Source organism: Macaca fascicularis, chromosome 1 (assembly GCF_037993035.2).
Source record: "Macaca fascicularis isolate 582-1 chromosome 1, T2T-MFA8v1.1".
Lineage (NCBI taxonomy): Eukaryota > Metazoa > Chordata > Mammalia > Primates > Cercopithecidae > Macaca > Macaca fascicularis.
In genome coordinates, this window is record NC_088375.1 from 168,648,793 (window position 1) to 168,670,743 (window position 21,951).

The following is a 21,951-nucleotide window of genomic DNA, read 5'->3' on the forward strand; positions in this document are numbered from 1 at the left end:
CCATCAAAAACAAAAAAGGTCATTTTTCATTTTGCTAAGTTCTATTATACATCTGTTCACATTTTAGAAATATCCTAATTGTTTGACAAATTTTATGTGTGTGAGTTTCCTCATAGCCTGAAATTTCAGATGTTACATTATTCTGTCACCCTCTGCCTGCCAATATCCCAGTGGCAAAATAAGAACCAAAATAACTTTGTCCCACCTGTAGTAAAATACAGATGTCTCAGAGGAAAAAAAAAAAACTCATTTTTTAAAAATATCTACTTGCCAGTTATTTTGCAATATGAATAGGAAATAGTGCCTGATGTCAAAGAGATGAGTCTAATATAATTATTCCTGAAAATTTTCTCTTCTACATAATGCCCTACAAATAAAATTTACCATTGTGATACTCTTTCTTAAAAATATTAATGTTGCTCTCGTTTCATTAGCCTGGCTGTAGCACAGGGTAAAAAGATAGCCATGGTTTTGATTTATGTACTCACTATGCAGTTACTCTATGAGCATCCTTTTCATTTCCACTGATTCACTACATATTAGTGACAAGTAACTCAAAGAAACATAATTCCAATTAAAGAATATTCACTTATTACTGTCCTACAATGTTGAAAATTAATCCAGCTTTCCATCCATAGAAATAGAGGTAAAAAACTCACCAGTTCTCATACGCGATATTGTTGAAGCAAGGAGAGAAATATGATTAATCTTCGTGGGGAAGATGAGGCTGAGTATGGCATCGCATGATATCAAAAAGTCTCACAGGAGGAAAATGGAAGAAAGTCAATGAAGTGGGAATTTAGAAAGTCATTGATAAATTGTAGAGGAATAAGACTGATTACAGAAGGTTAACCTATGAATGTAAAATGTAGTATTAGATATGGAAAGAAATAAAAATAATATCTACTTAATGCCCATTATGTATTATATTATCTGACTAAATCTTCACAACTATAAAATAAATTAGATAGTATACTAGGTACAATGGGAGGAAGAGACTAGATGAGTTATTTTCCAAAGATTTTACAGCTAGTTAACAATGTAATCAAAATATGAATTTAAGTTTTCTTACTGTTAAGTTCAGTATACTTGCCAAATGCCCCTCTTTCTCTTTATGTAGAAAATAACCTTTTCTTAAATTTTACATAATAATATTTTTTAATTTTTAAAATTTATATTTCCAGATAAAATTACCATTTTGAAAGGCAATATTTTTACTATTTTATTTATCACATAATATTTCAAATTATCTCTTCCCATTTCCCTCTCCCATTCAACATGGGGCCTCAGTGCTTAAAACTGGAAGGTACTCAAACAGTCTGTAAATCATTCGTCTATTTATTCACTTATTATTCACTTATTCATTCAATAAATATATATTAACTACCTACCATGTGCTACCATGTGTTCTAGTTTTGAGGATTTAGCCATGAATAAAATAGACAAAGACAAAGTTCTTTGTCTTCATGGAGATTATATTCTACCTGGAGAGAGACAAGAGACAGACAATACCAAAGATTAAATAGATAGATAGACAGACAGATAGACAAAGATACAGATCATATAGACATGGATATAAAGTAGATGCAGATATAGAAAAATACACACACACGTATATATATATGTAGATAAAGAACCGAAAGCAGGGATAAAGATGGTAGAAAGGCTAAGATGTGCACTGCTATTTTATATAGATGGCCAAAAAGTCTTCTCCAATTAGATGAATTCAATAAACAACCTGAAATAAGAAAAGAAAAGCCCATACAGATATCTAGAGAAAGTTTTTTCTTGACAACAAGAAAAGGCCGAGGTCTTGATAAGAAATGCTGCTTAGCCTGAGAACCAGGTACAGCAGTGTGGGTGGGATGGTGTGAGGGGAAAGAAAGGAGTTGGAGAAATAATAGATTGAGACCAGGGTAGACTTTTAGGCATGGTACATGCACATTGACCCATACTCTGAGTGAAAGAAGATGTTGTTAAATAGAGGAATTAATAGAGGAATGAAACAACTGATCAGACACTATAAAGGATCACTGTAGCAGCTACAAGAGGAATTAATCATAAAGGGGAAAGAATGGAAGAAGGGAGATCCAGTAAGATGTTAATTTAATAATCCAGGTTTGAGGTAATAGTTACTTGGATCAGAACAGCGACAGCTGGTGATGAGAAGTGGTGAGAGTCTGGCTTCCTTGTGAATGTTGAGCTGACAGGATTTGCTGATGCATTTGAAATGGGAAATATCAGAGAAAAACAGGAATCATGTAAGACTCCAAGATTTCTGACCTAAGTAATTAGAAAAATTGAATTGCATTTTACTGCAATGGCAAAGATTTGGAACATATTACATCAAGGGCGTGGTGTAGGGGGAGAAAGCCATGATGTCAGTTTGGATGTGCTAAGTTTGGGTTGTCAAGAAGGCTGCTGGAGAGAGACATAGATCTAGAGTTCAGAGTTCAGTCTGGCTAGAGATATAAATTTAGGAAGCATCAGCATATCAATGTTATTTAGAGTGAGATACTTGGCCTGGGGAATTATTATAGGACAAAAAAGAAGAGGTCCACAACCCTCTGGAGCATTCCAGTATTTAGACATGAGGGACATGAGGAGGGACCAACTGAGAAAGACAAGCCCATGAGGAAGGAGAGACATTCAGTGTTTTGGAGGCCAAGTGAAGGCAGTGTTTCAAGAAAAAGAAAGTAATCAGCTGTATGATATGCTGCTGATGGGCTGAGCTAGATGAGGATTAAGAATTGGTCATTAGATTTGGCACATGGAATGTCATAACCTCAGTAAGAACACTTTTAGTGGAACTGTGAGGAGAAAACTTGGTTAGAAGTTTCCAGAAGACGGCTGGAGGAGAGGAAACCAGGAAAGCAGTAAAATTATTTGGGACAGTTTTTCTTATAAGGGAGAAATGAAATAGAGCAATAGATAGAAGAGTGCCTTGGGTCAAAGAGGGGTTTTTAAAGGGAAATAGCATGTTTGTAAATGGGTAGAAACCATTTAATAGAATGGAAAACTGATGATACAGGACACAGCAGGGACAAGTGCAAGAGCAAAGCCCTTGTTGGTGAGTACTGATATAATGCAGTGCACAGTGAGGGGTGGCCTTAACCAGGTACACAGATAATTCATCTATAGAAACAGGAAAAGCAGGAAACATGGGCACCATCAAGCAGGTGGCTGACAATGTAAATGAATGAATGAATGAATGAATGGTTTTGCAAATACAATGACATGCCTGGACATTCAAGCCCATCGTCTATGTTCCATGCCTGGACCATACGCTTTCATCCTCCAAAATACTCTCCTTTGTCTCTTCTCTCTAATGTGCCAAATTCTATAAGTAGAAATTAATTATTCTAGTTTAATGGTTTATTCTCCCCAAATGGAACCACACATTAAACCCCATGAGTCTATTATGTGTAAGAGCAAATGAATTTAACAAGCCTTCCTGAGAGGAAGCTTTTAATAAGGGGACATGTGAGTCCAGTAACCCTGGATGTGTTCCCACAGGAGCTTGGAGTTGGAAGTTACAAAGGGGATGGGGCAGGTTGTATAACGATATACCTCTGTATCTATGGACCTTGTCAACATATAAAATGTTACTTCGAATCAGAACACATGTACTAAATCTTGGTTTATTTATGTGTAGCTTGTTTACCTGGTATCAGTCAATTGACCTTCCTGAGTCTCAACTTTCTCATCTGTAAATGGAGATGAAGACTAAATTACGTAAGAAGTATATGATGTAATTGTTCTATCACTGCCTAATTTTTATGTGAAAAAAATTAAAATGCGAATTTGTTTCCCTCTATCTTAGGAGATATTTCCTACCTGCTCACATCAGCAGACTACCTAGCCTATTGCTAGTACACCAGATTCTCAAGTATTACTCACTAGTGATTAATTGCTCGGTAAGTCACCATAACAGGGCCAGAGTCAAGGCTCACAGCCATTTGGAAAAAGAAGTAGAACCACTGCTCTTCAAACCTGTAGTTTCATAATCGATCGTTTCCACCTGGTAGCAGTGGGAGAGCCATTGTATTTTATACTTGCTTTCCATTTGATTGTTTTTTTGGGGGGGTTTTTTTGTTTTTCTTCTTCTGTCACCCAGGCTAAAGTACAGTGGCGTGATCTCGCTCACTGCAACCTCCACCTCCAGAGTTCAAGCAATTCTCCTGCCTCAGCCTCCCGAGTAGCTGAAATTACAGGTGCCTGCCACCACACCTGGCTAATTTTTGCATTTTATTAGAGATGGGGTTTCACCATGTTGGTCAGGCTGGTCTTGAACACCTGACCTCAAATGATCCCCCCGCCTCGGCCTCCCAAAGTGCTGGGATTACAGGCATGAGCCTCCATGCCTGGCCCTGTATTTTATACTTTTATATATATTTTTTCAGAGTCAAAGTTTCACTCTGTTGCCCAAGCCAGAGTGCAGTGATGCAAACAGGGCTCATTGAAGCCTGTAATTGCTAGGCTCAAGGATCTTCCCACCTCAGTCTCCAGAGTAGCTTGGACTACAAGCATGTGCCACTATGTCTGGCTAATTTATTACTGTTTTAGTTTTTGTAGAGATAGGAGTCTTACTGTATTAGCCCATTCTCACACTGCTGTAAGGAAATACCCGAGACTGGGTAATTTATAAAGGAAAGAAGTTTAATTGACCCACAGTTTTGCATAGCTGCGGAGGCCTCAGGAAACCTCCAATCATGGCAGAAGAGGAAGCAAACACGTCCCCCTTCACATGATTGCAGGAAGGAGAAGTGCAGAGCAAAGCGGGGAAAAGCCCCACATAAAATCATCAGATCTGTTGAGAACTCACTCACTATCACGAGAACAGCATGGGGGAACCTCCCCCATGATTCGATTACCTCCCACCAGGTCCCTCCCATGACACATGAAGATTAAGGGAACTATAATTCAAGATAAAGATTTGGGTGGAGACACAGCCAAACCATATCACTCACCATGCTGCCCAGGCTTATCTCAAACTTCTGGGCTCAAGCAATCTTCTTGCCTCAGCCTCCCAAGTGGTTGGAATTACAGGTGCAATCCACCATGCCTGGCTATGCTGATACACTCTTAACACTTGTATCTATGCAAAATTAATCATTTGACATGCCAAATGACTATATACTCTCCTTACCGAGATTAAAGCTCCTTGATGGCATGGTGCATCATGTTTGCATTATCCAGCAATAAATATCTGTTAGTTGTAATCAATAAAAAATGAAAATGCAAGTCACCCATCAGAGTTAAGTCACTAAGCAATGTCCATCTGGTGTTTATCCATTGAAAAAGGACTAACATACACAAATGCAGCAATGCTATAAGAAACCCAAAACAATTATCTTAGCTTTCAGATTACTAAGTACTTGGCAAGAGCATTTTTAGGGTTCACATAAAATACAAAATTTATTAATGCATTTTAAAGCTGAGACACATTTTTGAAAATCTGATATGCATAAAACTTTTTTAGAAACCATTTTTTTTGTCTTTCTGAATGCCTCCATCATGTTATTTTGCAGAAAGGCAGAGCATTCTGTGAACACAGGTATGAATATTCATACTATAATACATAAGGTAAGAGTGGTAGAGCAGGTAATTATTAATCCCACTTGACAGAAAAGCTACCAGGAACAAATGAATGCATATGTGCTCTGTGGGCATTAGGGATTCAGCTGGCATTAAAACTCAAATCCCTATAATCCCAAGCAAGCACTGTATTCATGAAGATAGCTCCTTCATAATATTAGACTCTGCAAAGCTTTATTCAGATGAAGCAGTTGCTCAATTTAATCTACAATTTCCAGACAGGTTCCTAAAAATCTTATTTTTATTAATTTGGACAGAGCCAGAAACTTGGCATGATCCTTGTGAAACCCAAAAGTAGTTTACTTTATTTTTCACTGTTACTAAGCTTTGAGTTGATTTGAATAACCATTTTTCAATGACAATTCTTTTAAATAGAACCCCTGGCCTTAAAGATATAACTTTTTCCTTCCTTTAAGTTGCCAAGTGACAAAATAGCCTGATCAAAGATTATGTGAGAAGGAAATCTTTCTTAAAGGAGAAGCAATAACTTTTATTTTTGTTTTCATCCTTAAATATTCTTTGAAATGACCAAGAAATAAAGAGTAATTTGATTGAAATGTTGTAAAGTTGTCTGAATAAAGGTTAAATGCAACTTTCACTTCATCATCTATTGGTTATATGAGCTTGTTATTATCTCTCTGCAGGAAGCATAAAAGTGATATAAAGACCCATGGGGTAGATGGGATCTTAAGGTACCATTTAGTCTGTCTCCTGTCTCCAGTCTCTCACTTACATGGTCCCATACAGCAGAAACTCTTCCCCCTTTTATAAAAGAAATCTGGATCAATGTGTATAGTATTCGATAATATTTATTAATGGGATGCTCTTTACATACACCCAAATACACCTGCGGCACTTAAGTCAAGCACTTTGATTTTTATATTTTAATGATAGAGTACCATTACTTTTCTGTCCAGTAATCTTTATCTTTCTTTTCCCATGCTTCTCAACCATACTAATTAATATTTGTAAATATTATATAATCATATAAAATTATATAAGTAGAGAAATAAGTGTAATTGTTTTATCTCTTATTTACTGTTAAGGAAGTTGATGCTCCCAAAGGTTAAGTGACTACTCCTTCTCCACTCAAAAAATAAATAAACAAATAAATAAACAGTTTGTAAGTGGTGGTGCCAGGATACATGTCTAGATTCTGTCAATCTAGATCCCTAGATGCTTTTCCGCTGCGTCTCATGAATAAACTTTCTTATATAAACAAGTCACTAGGAGGTTAGATCCCACGAAGGAAAACAACTTCAGAGACATTCCAGCACTTTGAAAAGGCCATTAAATGTGTTTTATGTTAACTTAAAAAAGCAGTGGTTCATTGATATCTATTAATAGTTTCACTAATGGAGAAAGAATCAAATTCAAGAAGGTAAATGGAATTTTAAAAAAAAGATTATTCTATGGTCAAAATCTGCAATTTGGAATGGTCTCTGTGATGAATGAGAGTGATTACATACCATAATACACAAGGATTTATTACTTTTTATTTTATTGTGGTAAGGATTAATATGGGCTTTATGATAAAGTCATATCCTATGAAACTAAGTAACATCTAAGTGGTCTAAAAGAATGGATTTAAGATGTACCATATTTGCTCAGTGAAAACTGATTTAATTGAACCATGTTATAAAGATCTTTAAGTAGTTTACATTATGATACATATTATATAAATTTTATGCAAAATCATAAGCTTTCGATACATTAGTGAACTAAGGACTGCTTATTACCTGCCATTGGCCAGGGATCATACTAACCATCATACACACATTACTTCATTTAATCTTCATAAAGTCCTAATGAAATACAGGTAGAGTTTTTCTAATTTTTCTACTTTTTCTAAGATAGGTTGAATGGTTTTCCCAAAACCAGTGTCTGGAAAAAGGTGCAGTTAGAAACCAAATGCTGTACTTTTTGCATTATATCATCTGGCATCCTAAAGTCTCTATGTCGTTTTGGTAAATGAGTATGTGAAAGACACTGTTTTATGGGTGAACTCACACCTGGCTGAGCAGGCTGACAGGTAAAGACAACAGCCAGGGTTAACCCCATAAAATTGAAATATGCATATGAATTTCAACAGCAGACTCTCAGGAGGAAGTCTTGGGCAGTTAGGACCCTAGCAAGAAAGACTTAGATCCCATAGTTTATTTGTCCAGTCTTCTCTGACCTCTCTTCTGGCCTAAAGAATCCCGATGGTGAGATAAAGAATTCCTGTATAAACTGCTGAGGGAATTACATCAGAAATAAGCCACAGAAGCATGCTCTGATCCTGTACGCTGCAACAAATAGTCTGAGCTTATTAATTTTGTAGAGGACCAGAAAGGATGGAAAGGAGACATTTTGAAATAAAGAAGTTTGATGACACTGGAATTCTTCCAAGGCATTTGTTCACTGAATCCTATATTGGCTTTTAATATGTGGATCCTGAAATAGACAAGTCATCTTCTTATGTTTTGTTTTGTCTTTTTCTTTTAAGCTTATTGGTACAAGTGGATGGAATGACTTCAAAGTGGTCCTCCTATCTCTTTCACACAGTGGAAGATGATAAATGGTTTTTTTTTTTTTTTAAAAAAAAAATGTATTGATGAGAGCAAAACAAGACAATAAAGTTTCTTACTGGGAATGTAAGTTATTCACACTGGGTCTTCTGATAATTAGTGCATTTTAGTATAATTTAGCTTGGTTCATTAGGATATGATTATTACATGACAGCAAATGAATGATATTTTGTTTCTTAGTATACTGAATTGTCACACTGTGGATATTGTAAATGTATTTCTTTACTAACCCATATGCACTGTGACTCTTTCAAATTGGCACAGTCCATACATAGTGATACTTTTCAAAAAATAAAAAAACTAGCTCCTGCTTTACCAACCAACCCTGACAACAATATGCATGTTTGTGTGTGGTTAGAGATTTAGTCAGATAATTAAACAGTAACATCTACTATACAACTTATAACACTTGAAGTATTGTTCTAAGTACTTTATTATCTCGAGAAACAGGTAACTCACAGTCTAGGTAGACATTTTTTAATTAAATTAACATTTGAAAATATCTGAACATAAAACTCTTTTCTCTATTTTGCCAATTAAATAATTGAGGTCTAGAACAGTTAAATTAGGTCTAGGATTGATCTAAAGTTTCAAGAGAAAATCAAGGTAAAATACTGATACTCAACCTAGCATTCTCAACTCCAGATGAAGTAACATAAAACAAATATTCACCATAAAAAATAAATTCAAGATAACATCAAAATTATACAATGATAAAATCCAGTATACTACATTAAGATGTTGTATAGTGTTTCATCCTTATAAATTTTTTATATATTTATTTTTAAAAAATAACATACCTTCTTGAGGAAGAAAATTTGAATCCTATAGACATCATCTCTTAGAAACCATTTTAAGTAATGAAAACCAATAATTTATCAGCAAGAAAAATCATATATTATAATAGATGCCTTTAACCCTCTACTATATTTTAATAGTTTTCTTTTTTAAACTGGTGCTACAAATGTATTCATAACTTGTCAATATGTTAATGCGCTCTTAAGAATTAAAATATTTGCAAAGTTTATTGATACACGACTTGTATAAACAATTTTATTTCACCAAAGAGATAGCGATAGCAAATAAAGAGATTAAAATATGTTCGGTATTACTAGTCATAAGGGAAATGCAAATTAAAATCACAGCAAGTTACCACTACTCATCTATAAGAATGACTAAAATTAAAAAAAAAAAATCTGACAGTTTAAAATGCCCTCACAGATACAGAATAATAAGAACTCTCATATATAGCTAGTAAGACTATAAAGTGGGACATCCATGATGGAAAACAGTTTTGCAGTGTTTTATAAAGTAAAGCATACACTTTAGGCCAGGCGCAGTGGCTCATGCCTGTAATCACAGCATTTTGGGAGGCTGAGGCAGGCGGATTGCTTGAGCCTAGGAGGTCAACACTAGCCTGGGCAACGTGGTGAAAACCCATCTCTACAAAAAGTACAAAAATGAACTGGGTGTGGTGGCACATGCCTGTAGCCCCAGCTACTCAGAAGGCTGAGACTCGTTTGAACCCATGAGGCAGAGGTTGCAGTAAGCCAAGATCATGCCACTGCACTTCAGCCTGGGCAACCAAGCAAGATTCTGTGTCAAAAAACAAAAACAAATAACAACCAAAAAAGTATATACTTCACCATACAACCCATCAATGCCACTCTAAGATATTTACCCAAGAAAGAATAGAATATATGTTTACCCAGAAAACTATACATGAATGTTTATGTCATCTTTATTCATAATAGCCAAAAGACTGGAAATTCAAATTTCTATCCAGTTGGTGAACAGATAAACAAATTGTAGTACACCCAATACAAAGGAATACCACTTAATAATAAAAGGGAACAAACTACTAATAAATGCAAAAACATGGATGAATTACAATAACAGCATACTGATGACATGGAAACTATCTAAAAATAAATAATAGTTTTCTTTTGATCCCAAAACTACTGCTCTCCATCTAAATGTGCTCTCTTCAACATAAAGAAAACATATATATGCTCTTATACAGAGAAAGAGATACAGAGGTAAATAAGAGAAACCACTAATAATTAGTATATCTAGGTAAAGAGTGTTCATTGTACTATTCTTTCAACTTTGAAATTTAAAATTTTCACTACCATTGATGTCTCCCTGACCCACAGTTGCTTTCATCCTCCTCATTTATCCTACTGCCATTCCTGAACATATTGGATGAAGATAATTTTAATGTTATAAATTATCTGGAAATGCCTGTGACTTTATCAAGCACAATTAAACAGATTTCTTTTCTCCCTCTACTCATTTAACTCTTAAACTGGTGGTTTTCAAGTACTTGGAGATTACGGACTTGTGTGAGAATCCTCCAAAATTCTCCAAGCATATAATCATCCATATTGCTTTGTTCTGACCCAGAACCAGGAAACAGATCATCACCACGCTCTTTTTCAAGGAATTCCCAAATGGTTCCTAGATCTAGACCACTGATTTTCCTGAAAATACAGTTTGAAAGAAGCACTCTTTGAAGCCACACTATCCTCCATCCCCTTACTTCCAATCTGCATAGTTTGCAATAAACCTGAGTCAGGAGAGATATAGTTAGGAAGAGGAGGACAAGCCTGGGTCTGTCAAGGGAGCACATCACCGCATAGGCATTCTCTTCAAAAAGGTCTTGAGAAGCAGTCATCCTCATTCTCCCTAAGTTCCAGCAAGAAGCAACCTGAGAAGTCGAGTTATTTTTCATTTCAACCTACAGTACACAGTGGTATTCAAACATATTTATGTCAAACAAATTACTACCAGAGACAGAGGTCGCCAACCTCCTAGTTCAGGAAAAACAAAATGAGACAGAACCAAGTGAACAGTTTCCCTCTCAGTGATGTCTTTCCTAGAGTACAAGGGTTATTAACTTGTAATTTCCTCACTCTGCAAGTCATAGACTTCTTACTTCCAAGTTCCCTGGGGAAATCCTATTAAAAGCTCAAATTGCTGTAGCTGCTGCTAGAGTTAATATTGTAAATGTTACACCAGTGGAAAAAATATAGATAATTAAGCATTCTAATGTGCACTATGTAAACATTTTGAAGGCAAAATAACAAATAGATTCCCCCATACAGCACTTCTTCTCAGGCAGTTGGTGAGAGATATGTAGAGCTTTCCTGAGCTGATATACCAACCGTGCTACTTGATGCATGAAGAATAACCAAATAAATAATTATACAGTACTACAGACAAATATTTACTTTACAGCACTACAGACTAGGTAATATGATTTGTACGTGGTGACTTAATTAAATAGGCTACCATGTAAAGAAGTTAGGCTCTAGTGAGATATTATAATTAAATCTGCATCTGCAATATCATAGAATACAATATAGGAAGCAAGTTATAGTAACTATACTAACAGAAACGGAGCACAGCTATTGAGAGATGAATGGAGAAGGATGCTTGCAGAGTAAGTATCAACAAAGCTTCCTTTCTGGTTCCTTCATATCAAGCTAAAGGAAAAGTGCTCAAAGAATAAAGAGCAGGAAACAAACCATATTCATTCTTTATTTTCTTCAACAAGTATATGTTAAATGACTGTCTTTCTTGTATGTTCTCAGGATACTGAAAACAAGACAGAATCGCTGTACTCATTCAATTTAGCAGCCATGGCAGATGATGGAAAGATAAGACAATATAACACATAAGCATGTCTATAGTGTATTTTCAGGTAATAATAAGTACCAAAGAGACAAGGAACTAGAAGGTGAAAGGGTGCTATTTTAGATAGGGAGGTCAGCAAAGGCCTCTCCGGATAGTGATACCTGGAGATAGTAGAATCCTGAATGGACATAAGAGGAAACCATGTTAACATCCAGGTACTTTTCTTCCAGGCAGAAGAAAACCAAGTGCAAAGGCTGGAAGTGGATACAGGCTTTGTTTGCTGAACAACAGAAAGAAGGTTCACAGGGCTGGAGAACAGGAGAGAAGGTTGGAAGCAGCTCGGGGCCAGAAAATATTACCTGAAAACCATGGTAAGCATTTGAGATTTTTTCTAAGAAATCACTTAAATGCTTCTAGCATAATGTTGCAAGTGCATTGGCAGTGATGTTAGAGAAGGAAGCACTATAAACATCCAAGGAGAAAAACGGAGAGATAACAAAACAGAAAGGAATGGAAAGAGAACGCAAGTGGGATTTAGCAAAATGGGTTTAGCCTTTAGCAGAAAGGCAGCTGGCAAGCTTGCTGGGCCACCTTCCGGCATGTGTCCTGGGGGTTGTCACCATTACTTTGCAAAGCCCTTTTTACAGTAAGTATTTTAAAAATTCAATATATTGAAGACTTGAGGACACTAAAAGGCCAGGAAAACACTATTTATAGATGTACTGATAAAATGCTTGCTCTGATTAAAGCAACAGACTCGGGCTATGAGGCATAGATTTCTACTGCCATTTGATTCAGATTGTGGACTAAGATAATGCCTGCTCTTTTTTTTAACCCACTAGGAGTCTGCACTTAAAGCAAAATACAAAGCACCTCTAGTAAATTAGGACTGAGCTAATAGGGTTTTCCTCAGATGCACACATCCTCCTATGCACCTTTGCTGATTGTTTGATGCATGTGGGGGTATTGTACCAGCTAGTACTATCTACAGCATCATGGTGTAAGTGATAAATCAAGAGACACCAAGTTCACATGCTTTCCTCCCAGTTTCCAAAAACCATAATTTGTTAAGTCATAAAGCAAGTCATATGCATGGTTTTCAATGTTACGAGATATACAAAATAAGTAGAAGTCATTATCTCTCAAATGCACACTGTCCCTTTTCCCTTTACCTTTAAGCTCCTTGTCCTCTAATCCATTCTCCGCCTGACCTGCAAAGTACCTTTCCAAAATAAAAATAATATATGGTAATCCCTTTCTCATAACCTGTCATGGCTCCCCACTGAGGGTGGATGGGCTAAAGCCCCAAGTCTTGTTCATGATATTGGAAGCCCTAGCAAATGGCTCCAACCTGCTGGCACAGTCTTACTTCCTAGCTTTCCCACCTTGCATCCTTAGGCTGAAACCCCAGTGAACTATGTGTACTTTCACTCATGCTCAGAGTCAAATCCCAACTCAGCTGTTTATTTTCTGTGTAAACTTGGATAAATTACTTGTCCTCTCTGACCTTTATTCCTTTTCCTATAAAATGAAAATAATATAATAGTATATAACTCATGGGGTTTTTATGTGCTTAAATGAGTAAATACATTTAGAACTAATATCCAACACATTATGTAAGTGCTAAATATATTAGAGCTATTATTGTTATCATTTGTTAACAGGATTTCCTAATTATTGCTCCTTTGCCCAAAAAATACCTTTCCTGCCCACTTTTCTCCTAGAAAACTCCTATTCATTTGTCACAACCCCACGCAAATGTCATCTCTTCTCTAAACTTACCTTAACACATTGACTCACTGTCTAGTGGTAGTTATTTCTTCTGTGCTCTCATGACAAGTTGAACAACACGCTTCAGTAGCATTATTCCCACACCACTGATTAATTATTATTGCATAAGTTTGTCTTCCAGCTAGTATAGGAGTTCTTTGAAGACAAGGGGTCTTTCTCATTGTGTGTCTCCTAAGCCCAGATCAGAGCCTGGTGCACAGTAGACTCTAAACAAATGTTTTGTTCAAACAAATGTTGAATCAATAAATATGTAAAGACAGACATCTCAAAAAATTTCCAATATTACCAGGAAAGAATTCAAGGCAATTGATCAATATTACAAGCACAGATTCAGTAGAGTTAGCTAACAAACTAGGACTAAGTTGCGTAATACAGCAAGCACATCTGCAGTTCTGAGAAAGGTCAATCATCTGCCATATTCACTGTTTTTTTTCCTATTCTCCACTTAATCCAGTGTTGTCTTGCCAAATATAAGTCCCTTTAGAGTACTAACTATGGCTTTAAAAACTTTTATATTCAAATATTAGATACACAAGTAAAGACTTCACGAACCTTTGTTAAAATGAGAAAAGATTTCCAAGATATATGTAAAACTAAATGAGAAAAAGGAATACAAGCCTCTTTTCTCCTACTAACTTCTAATTACAAAAATATTGTTTCCTGTGTGCAAGTATGGACAGACAGATAAAGGATAGTGCTCACCAATACAAGAAGAGAGCTCCAGAAAGGAGCAGCAATGCAGCGGGGCAGGGGGCGCAGAGCGGGAGTTGGCAGTGGGGAGGATGGTAGTTGGGGGTGTGGTGGGCCCAGGATATATTCAAGACCATTGCTTTCTTCAGAGAGCATCATGTTGCTAATGATGAAAGAGAACTGATGACTGAGGTTGGGACATCAACAAAGAAGGGTAGGTTATAAAAGCTGGACACCGTGTGACAAGTGCCAGGCAAGCACAGGCAGGCCATACAGGCCAGGTAGGATAACACTGTGCTCCAGAAGTTAGCATCCCTGATGTGGGATTGGGGATAAAGAGTATGTTACCTTAGAACTCTGGCAGTAATTTTCTGATTCAGTAATTCTGAAGTTTCCACTGACACTTTGCAACTTATTACATGTTTCATATGTATATTTTCTCATATCATCTAACAAAGAGTGTGGTATCCACTTTTGGGTCTCAAAATTCAAAGAAAATTTTTGAAATTTGAGATGGTGGTTCAGAGTCAAAATAATGACTAATGGAGTATAAACACCTATAAGAAGCTAAAGCAATTCAAAATAATTTTGATATCTGCAATAGGCAATATTGAAAGGATCATGAATTTGGAGTATACTTATATTCCAAATGAAACTTAAATGAGATAACATATGCAGACATTCTAGTAAAAAACTTAAAATATAGTAGGTGTTGGAATACATGTGGGTTGAATCAGATTTTTTTTCTCTTCTTGCTCACAGCAGTGCTCAATTACATATGTTGAGTGAATGAAAAAGAAAACGCTGGCACCAGTTAATAATGATCTTCAGATTCATGCAGGCTCTTACGCATCTTTTTTATCAATAATATCCACTGAGGGGAAAACATATTATACATAATATATAAATAATACAGATAAATCATCACAAATAGTTTTCTAGTACCTGGACTATAAAGTAGTAAGATTGTATACTAAGTGAGGTTTTAGAATTATTTTCTCTAGAGTCTTAAAAGTAGGGCAGATTCCCATATGTTAAAGATGGAGTAATTGTGGTCCTGCCCAAGGGTAAAAGGAAGCAATGAGATAATCATCCAAATTCCTTCCAGATTTAGGATTTTGTAAATACTCTGATTGGTGACAACACATTGAATATCCACATTTCCTCAGATATTTTTAAATAGCCCAGAGTCAGAATTTCATAAATATTTCTTAAATCTTCTGCCATTAGTCCACAGTTCATAACTTGGGTTTTTAAAGCCAGAACTACACATCCATCTGACTGAAATATGAAATCTACAAATAAAAACTGTTTAGTGGGTTTGCATATAAACTGCATCCTCTGCATTGTTTAGCTTCATCATGAAAATTACTTTAATTTCAACGCTGGAATCAAAACAATCCAATCTTCTTAAAAGAAGCCTACTGTCTACTGTAAAGTAATAACATGTTTTTAGAGACTTCTAAGTGCATATCTTGGAATTTCTAACTTAAGTGCGTGGTTTGGAAAATACCAATCGTTGATCGTGAAAGGCTGGTTACATTTCACTATGACAGAGGCAAAAGTAAAGTACTTATGCTCTTATTTCCTCATGTAACCATTTCATCTAATGTAAAAAAAGCACATGAAATTTCTTGAAAATTCAAGAAAGAAAAGTTTATTATACTCACAATTCTTAGAGACAGGAGATATGGCAGCCCATACAGAGCCACGCATATTCATTGGAAAGACATTAGGGTGCTCAAGAGACAAAGAAGTGAAGCAAGGGGAAAGCATGAAGCTTTCGGCCAGAGCCTTTATTGGGGTTCCCCTGGGAAAGGCAAAATTTTTAAGATTTGAAAAAGTCATGAAAATATGTAAGATATATGTCTATTTTCCAGAAAGAGATTTTCATTGCATGTTGTATGAAAATAAATTTGAAAAATGTTAAGTATATATTCAGATAAAACAATAGAAATAAATATAAATAAAGACTTAGTCATGAGCTGAAAACAAACTGTGAAACAGTTTTACTAAGAAACATCAGAAGGGGAATGTGTGAGTTGAAAGTAAAAAGGATGAAAATGAATCATAGTCATAACTAAAGTTATTTTACAAGTTTAATGATTAATGAATTATTTTAACCTATATTATACAGCATTATATCAAAGTCCTATGTTTTCTTTTTTGGCAATTGTAAAATTTTGTTTTAACTCAACTAAAAGAATATCATCTTATTAGCATAGGTAACTTCAGATACCATTTAATTGTTCCTTTTGCAACTTGCTGCAAGAAAATTTGTATAATGCATGAGTAAAACTAGCTCTTTAATCATTTTAAAATTGGGGTTTTTGGAAAAGTAAAAAACTCCAGTATTTATAGCTCTATGTTCTTAGCACATCAAAAATCTATTATAAGAAAAAGAAAGGTCACACTATTGTGTTCAGAACCAAAACTCTACATTAAGAAAAATATTACTGAGGGTTTAAGAAGACATATCATTATCTAAAAATTAGCTATCTAAAATTAAATATCCTTTTGGTTAAAATAGTGACTTAATATTAACTCAAGTAAGAAAAGATGTGCATCTATTATGTATTTTCTATATATATTATTTTCATAACTAATTAAGCATATGTTTATATACCTTCCCTATTTAGTTATACTACTTAGCAAACTATAAGAAAATACATACATGTTAGGGGTGGGATAAAGCACAAAAGAGAGGACTTCTTCAAGTCAGTACATCCTTATACATAAACCTTGCCTTTCTACAAATGCTACCATCATTGGTAGGCTTTGAAAGACTAACCACGTGTATTTTGCAAATAAGAGATTACAATTAAACGACATGATTTAATACATCAAGAAGATGACCAAAGAAATTCTGCAATAAAGCCATTATATGGACAGTCCATTGTCATAAAGCAAGAACAAGCACAACATATATTCCAGGCAAACTATGTGTTGGCTAAACATGTGGTATCTATCAAAGGCAAGCTATATCTTTCTAGGCATAACTTTAATTTGCCAATGCATTATACAGTAGATTAAGCAGACAAGCATTTTAGATAAGTAGAAAATAATTCAAGTGAGTATTAATTTTTAAAAATCAGATCTCCTCAATTTATAATGTTGATTGGCAATCCAGCATGTAGTCACAAAATCACTGTGTTAGAATTGCCTTTAAGATGTACATGCTCCCTTTATTGCTATGGTCTCTGCTAGAAAAAACCAAGGTACAGCTACTTAATTTTTAAAGGTACGTTAATCTGAAAGAAAATATATCCTCCAAAGAAATCTGAAGTGGCCTGGCTCTTACAGTAAAAGTGATTTAATTTCATTGTGTTTTATCCTTACATTTCATCATTATACTGTTTAAGGACATTACCCTACTATATTTACATACCTTGTAAACATATGTATTAAAGGTGGCAGGCTCAGAGCAAGTTTTATAGAGGGTTCTTGAATTTATTTGCTGGGTATTCCAAAAACATCTATAAATTTTAAGTTCTATTTTTTTTTTAAAGAGGCTCTTAAAAATAACAGCATTTTGGAATCATATATTAAAGTAACTAATCATGCAATTTCAGAAGTGAGGACTTAGTTTTCCCTTTCCTTAAGTAATTAAAGATAAGTCAATAAATCAAAAACTCACTGGTTTATACGCTATAAACATGGTGGTCCAACAAATTAAGTTAGACTTTATACCTTATCTTAAAGATAAGTTAGAACTAAGATTAAAATACTTATTCATGTCCCAAAATTATTTTTTAAAATCACTAACAATCACAGAACAAAAAAGTCACCTACCACCTCAACAGATATGAAGCAAAAAACTGACTTTAAAAATTCATTTATTACTCGACTTACCTAGAATTAGCTATGTATTCTGATAAGCAGTAATTTTAAAGACTGCAGTTAAAAGCATATTTTATCTGGAAATAGCTAGTAGCACAATGACAATTTAGCACACAGTGCATTTATGTATTCTTCAGCTAACCTGGTCTCCATTCATTTCATACTTGTGGTATGTATTAGGAACAAAACTCAAATGTTCCATTTTCTACACTGCTAATCACTGGTGCTAATGCAAGATTCTGAAAAGCACTGTAGATACCTCCAAGTCTCATCTTACCATGTATGAGCCACAGTGAAGCGACGACGCTGCCGAATGCTTTTATTCACCAGCAACTTTCTGAAAAAGCATGGTGAGTTCCTTGGTGAACTGCGTGGAGAAATTTTAGGAGATGTAGGTCTGTTTCCTGGCAATCTCGGAAGCTCAAGTTCTAAATGCATTTGCTCCTTGAAAGTCTTTATGCAAACCTCAGGTTCAGAAGCAGTAAGTTCCTTTGAAGAATCTTTTGCTGTCATGTCTTGTAAGGAGTGCTAGCTTTCACCATCCAAAACAAAAATCTCAAACATAGCAGAGACACTGCTGCAGGTTAGAAGACTGGTAAGTCTGCAAACTATTTCCAGTTTAATTTACGAAGCTGGGACTCCAATGTATGAGCGTCTTAGAGCAAGAGCAGCATACTCGAAGAATAGCAAGTCAGGCTGTCACAAGGAGCTTTATCAGGCTGGCTTTGCCTCTGAAAATGCGCCAAAGTGCTTCCAATGTCAGTAGCCTCCTTGTGGATGAGGTTTGTCTGCAAGCTACACACTGACACTCACTGAATTCATTCAGCTGAATATATCAACTCATGAAATATTCATAAGGGCTTTTGATAAATCCTTTACATGTATTTTTTTAAAAAAATATCTTATCAAACAAGCTGCATTCACTAATGGATAGTAAGCAAAACCTAGTCACTTGTTTTGTTTGCACAAAGAGCAGACCCAGAATCCGTCCAGCATGTGTAATGTTTAAAGTCTTCATTCAGAATTATCTTGCTCTGTAATGCACACAACAGTAACTCCACCTACCAAACGCTATTGGCTCAGGATTATTTAAACAATTGCACTCTGTTTCCCCCTTAACGACACCCTTCATCGCTTTAGATTTCCACAAAATTTGTGAGGCTAACTGTCTTCATCACAGTAAAAACTGATTAAATCCGGAATTGTCAAAAAAAAGCTAGCTAAAATAGTCTTCTGAATTCCATTTTTGAATGAAAGAGCTGATTTGCTGAAGTTTTTTTTTCCCCTCCCTTCTCCAGAAGATCCAAAACAGCATCAATATAAAAAATGTCAGTGAACAGGAAAACATTGGATTTGGTTCATTCCCCCAAGGAATTTAATGTCCAATATTTATTACAATAAACATTACCCCCATTCTTCTGTTTAAGCTCATTGTTCATGGGTTGCCAACAGCAGCCACTCTATGTTAGATGAACAGACACTTTGACAGCAAAGCTCACAAAACTGGAATGAAGGTAACAACCAGGAAAAATGAACACTCTCAGTTAAAGTGCAGAGTCCAAAGTCAAGCACTATGCTTGTGTTTGTGTGTGTGCAGGGAAGTGTACAAGATACTGTATGCTTGCATGTGGGCATATACATTTGAGAGTGCGTGTGCTCTTTGTTCACAAAGAATGCAAGTGAGACTTATGGGCAGAGGAGTCCAAAAAATGCCTCAAGTCCAAAAGTAGATCACTGTAACCTGACATCTAGATACATATTGGAATACAGCTTCTATACTTTAAAAGGCACATGGGGAAGTAGAAAGGAAATAGTGGTGCTTGAAGTTTCTTGATGTTATGAAAAGTCTATACCGGCAATGATTGTCACAAGGGCCAGCTTGATCTCAAATAAGTTTGACAAAGCAGAACTAGGGCTCATCAGCAAGAGTGACAGAAAAGACATGATTCCCGGTGAGACTTCAGTGAAAAAGGGAGACATTGAATTCTCCCACTACGATGTGAAGTCTTCTACCCTTATAAAATCATTTGGGCTGAGTGCAGTGGCTCATGCCTGTAATCCCAACACTTTGGGAGGCCACGGCAGGTGAATCAGTTGAGGCCAGGAGTTTGAGACTAGTCTGGCCAACATGGTGAAATCCTGTCTCTCCTAAAAAAAAAATACAAAAATTAGCCGGGTGCGATGGCACACACCTGTAATCTTAGTTACTCAGGAGGATGAGGCATAAGAATCACTTGAACCAAGCAGGCGGAGGTTGCAGTGAGCCAAGATCACGCCACTGCACTCCAGCCTTGGTGACAGAGTGAGTCTTTGTCTCAAAAAAAAAAAAAAAATCATTAATCTGTGTCAGATATTCTGGCTAAAATGTGCTAAATATCTAAAGGGCTAAATAAGAGCAGACTAACTCCTACGTGTAGGAACAAGTAAGACCCATGCCAGCCCTTGGGAAAGTGGTTCAAACACAATAGGAAGGGTTTAAATTACTAGTTTACAGGTACTCCTCTGGAAAGCACAACAACATTTCAATAATTAACTAAAATATATTATGAACAAAAACAAAGTCATGGAATTTTAGACTTGCACTGAATCCTAGTAATCACCTTGTTCAGCTCCTCATTCCAATGACAAGGTAACAGAGCTAAAGAATTTAAGCAACTTGCCTAAAGTCATATTAGCTGCTGATACTAGAGCTAAAACTAAAACCCAGGTTTTTAAATTCCCAATGGAATGATCTTTAACTCAATTACAAAATTGTAATTTTCTTCAAGTTGGCTCTAATGCATTTTTTAATATCTAAAGATATTTTAACTGCCCTATTTGAGAAGACAAACTATTAGTAATGTCACAGGAGAAAATATGGCTATAAGCTACCTAATATTTGCTGAATTATGAAAACAAAGCTGGGACTTTCCTCCAGCAATAATATGATTTAAAACTGGGACATGAAAATATGTGATTTTTCCATTATTCATAGTGATTTATTAGCAAAAAGTAAAATAGCAATTTGAAGTTACAAAAAGACTTCTCAGATTTACTTTTCAAAACTGCCAAAATATAGTAAGAATTTTAGGAATTTCTTTCTAAAAATATTACAACAAATTTCACAACCTAGATATAGCCGTATGTGAACTGTTGTTTATTTAGATAAAGAAATGTTGACATAAACTTACCTAAAGCAGTAGAATAGTGCAATTATAATTACTTTCCATTTCTTATTGCCAAATTATGTGCCATTGTGTGGCATTCTAAATTACTTTTTTCACTTTAGCTATTATGACAGCCAAGTTCCCAAATAAAGAAATTTTGAGAATCATCGTAAGAAGTGAAGTTCACAAAAATATGCAAAGTCTGTTAATTCTACCTACTCTAGAAAAAAAAAAAAAGGAATACCAAAGAGAGCCAATTGAAATATAAAACTTAAAAGATAATCGGACTTTTTGAAAGTCTGAATTACTTATTTCTGAAAAAAAAAAAGTTTAAGGCAAATGCATGAAAGTTTGTTTTTAGAGCAAAACTGCCAAAAAAAAAAAAAAAAAAAAAAAAAAAAGGAGACGCTTTGCCAAATGTTGAAAACAAAGATGAGTCTACAAGGTAGGAAATAGGCAATGCTATCTAAGAAAAAGTAAATATAAGTACAGTTAAAACAAATCCTATGCTACATTTCAGCAAAGAATACTATTTGAGAGAGACAGCCAGGAGAACAGGAGAAAAAGCAAATAGAGTCTATGTGCCCTGTCAAGTGCCTAGGAAGAAACTAATGAATAAACTGAAAACCTTCCTGTTCATGTATAACCCTTAGCCCTTGGCACCTCAGAAGGAGAAA

At 35.5% G+C, this 21,951-nt stretch overlaps 1 protein-coding gene across 4 annotated transcripts in view; it reads right to left on the bottom strand.

Annotated features, from left to right (window-relative positions):
* The window catches only part of PDE4B (phosphodiesterase 4B), a 589,505-nt gene that overhangs the window by 347,292 nt on the left and 220,262 nt on the right, over window positions 1-21,951 (bottom strand). For 2 of the 4 annotated variants that reach the window (XM_074004575.1, XM_005543135.5), the window contains exon 1: window positions 18,406-18,813. The exons of the other annotated variants lie outside the window; for them this stretch is intronic. Coding sequence is in view for 1 of the 2 variants with exons in the window: in XM_005543135.5 (XP_005543192.1) it covers window positions 18,406-18,641 (236 nt within the window). In the remaining variant the exon portion in view is untranslated. Of the gene's footprint in view, window positions 1-18,405; window positions 18,814-21,951 lie in introns of those variants that run through there. 4 annotated transcript variants of the gene reach the window in all.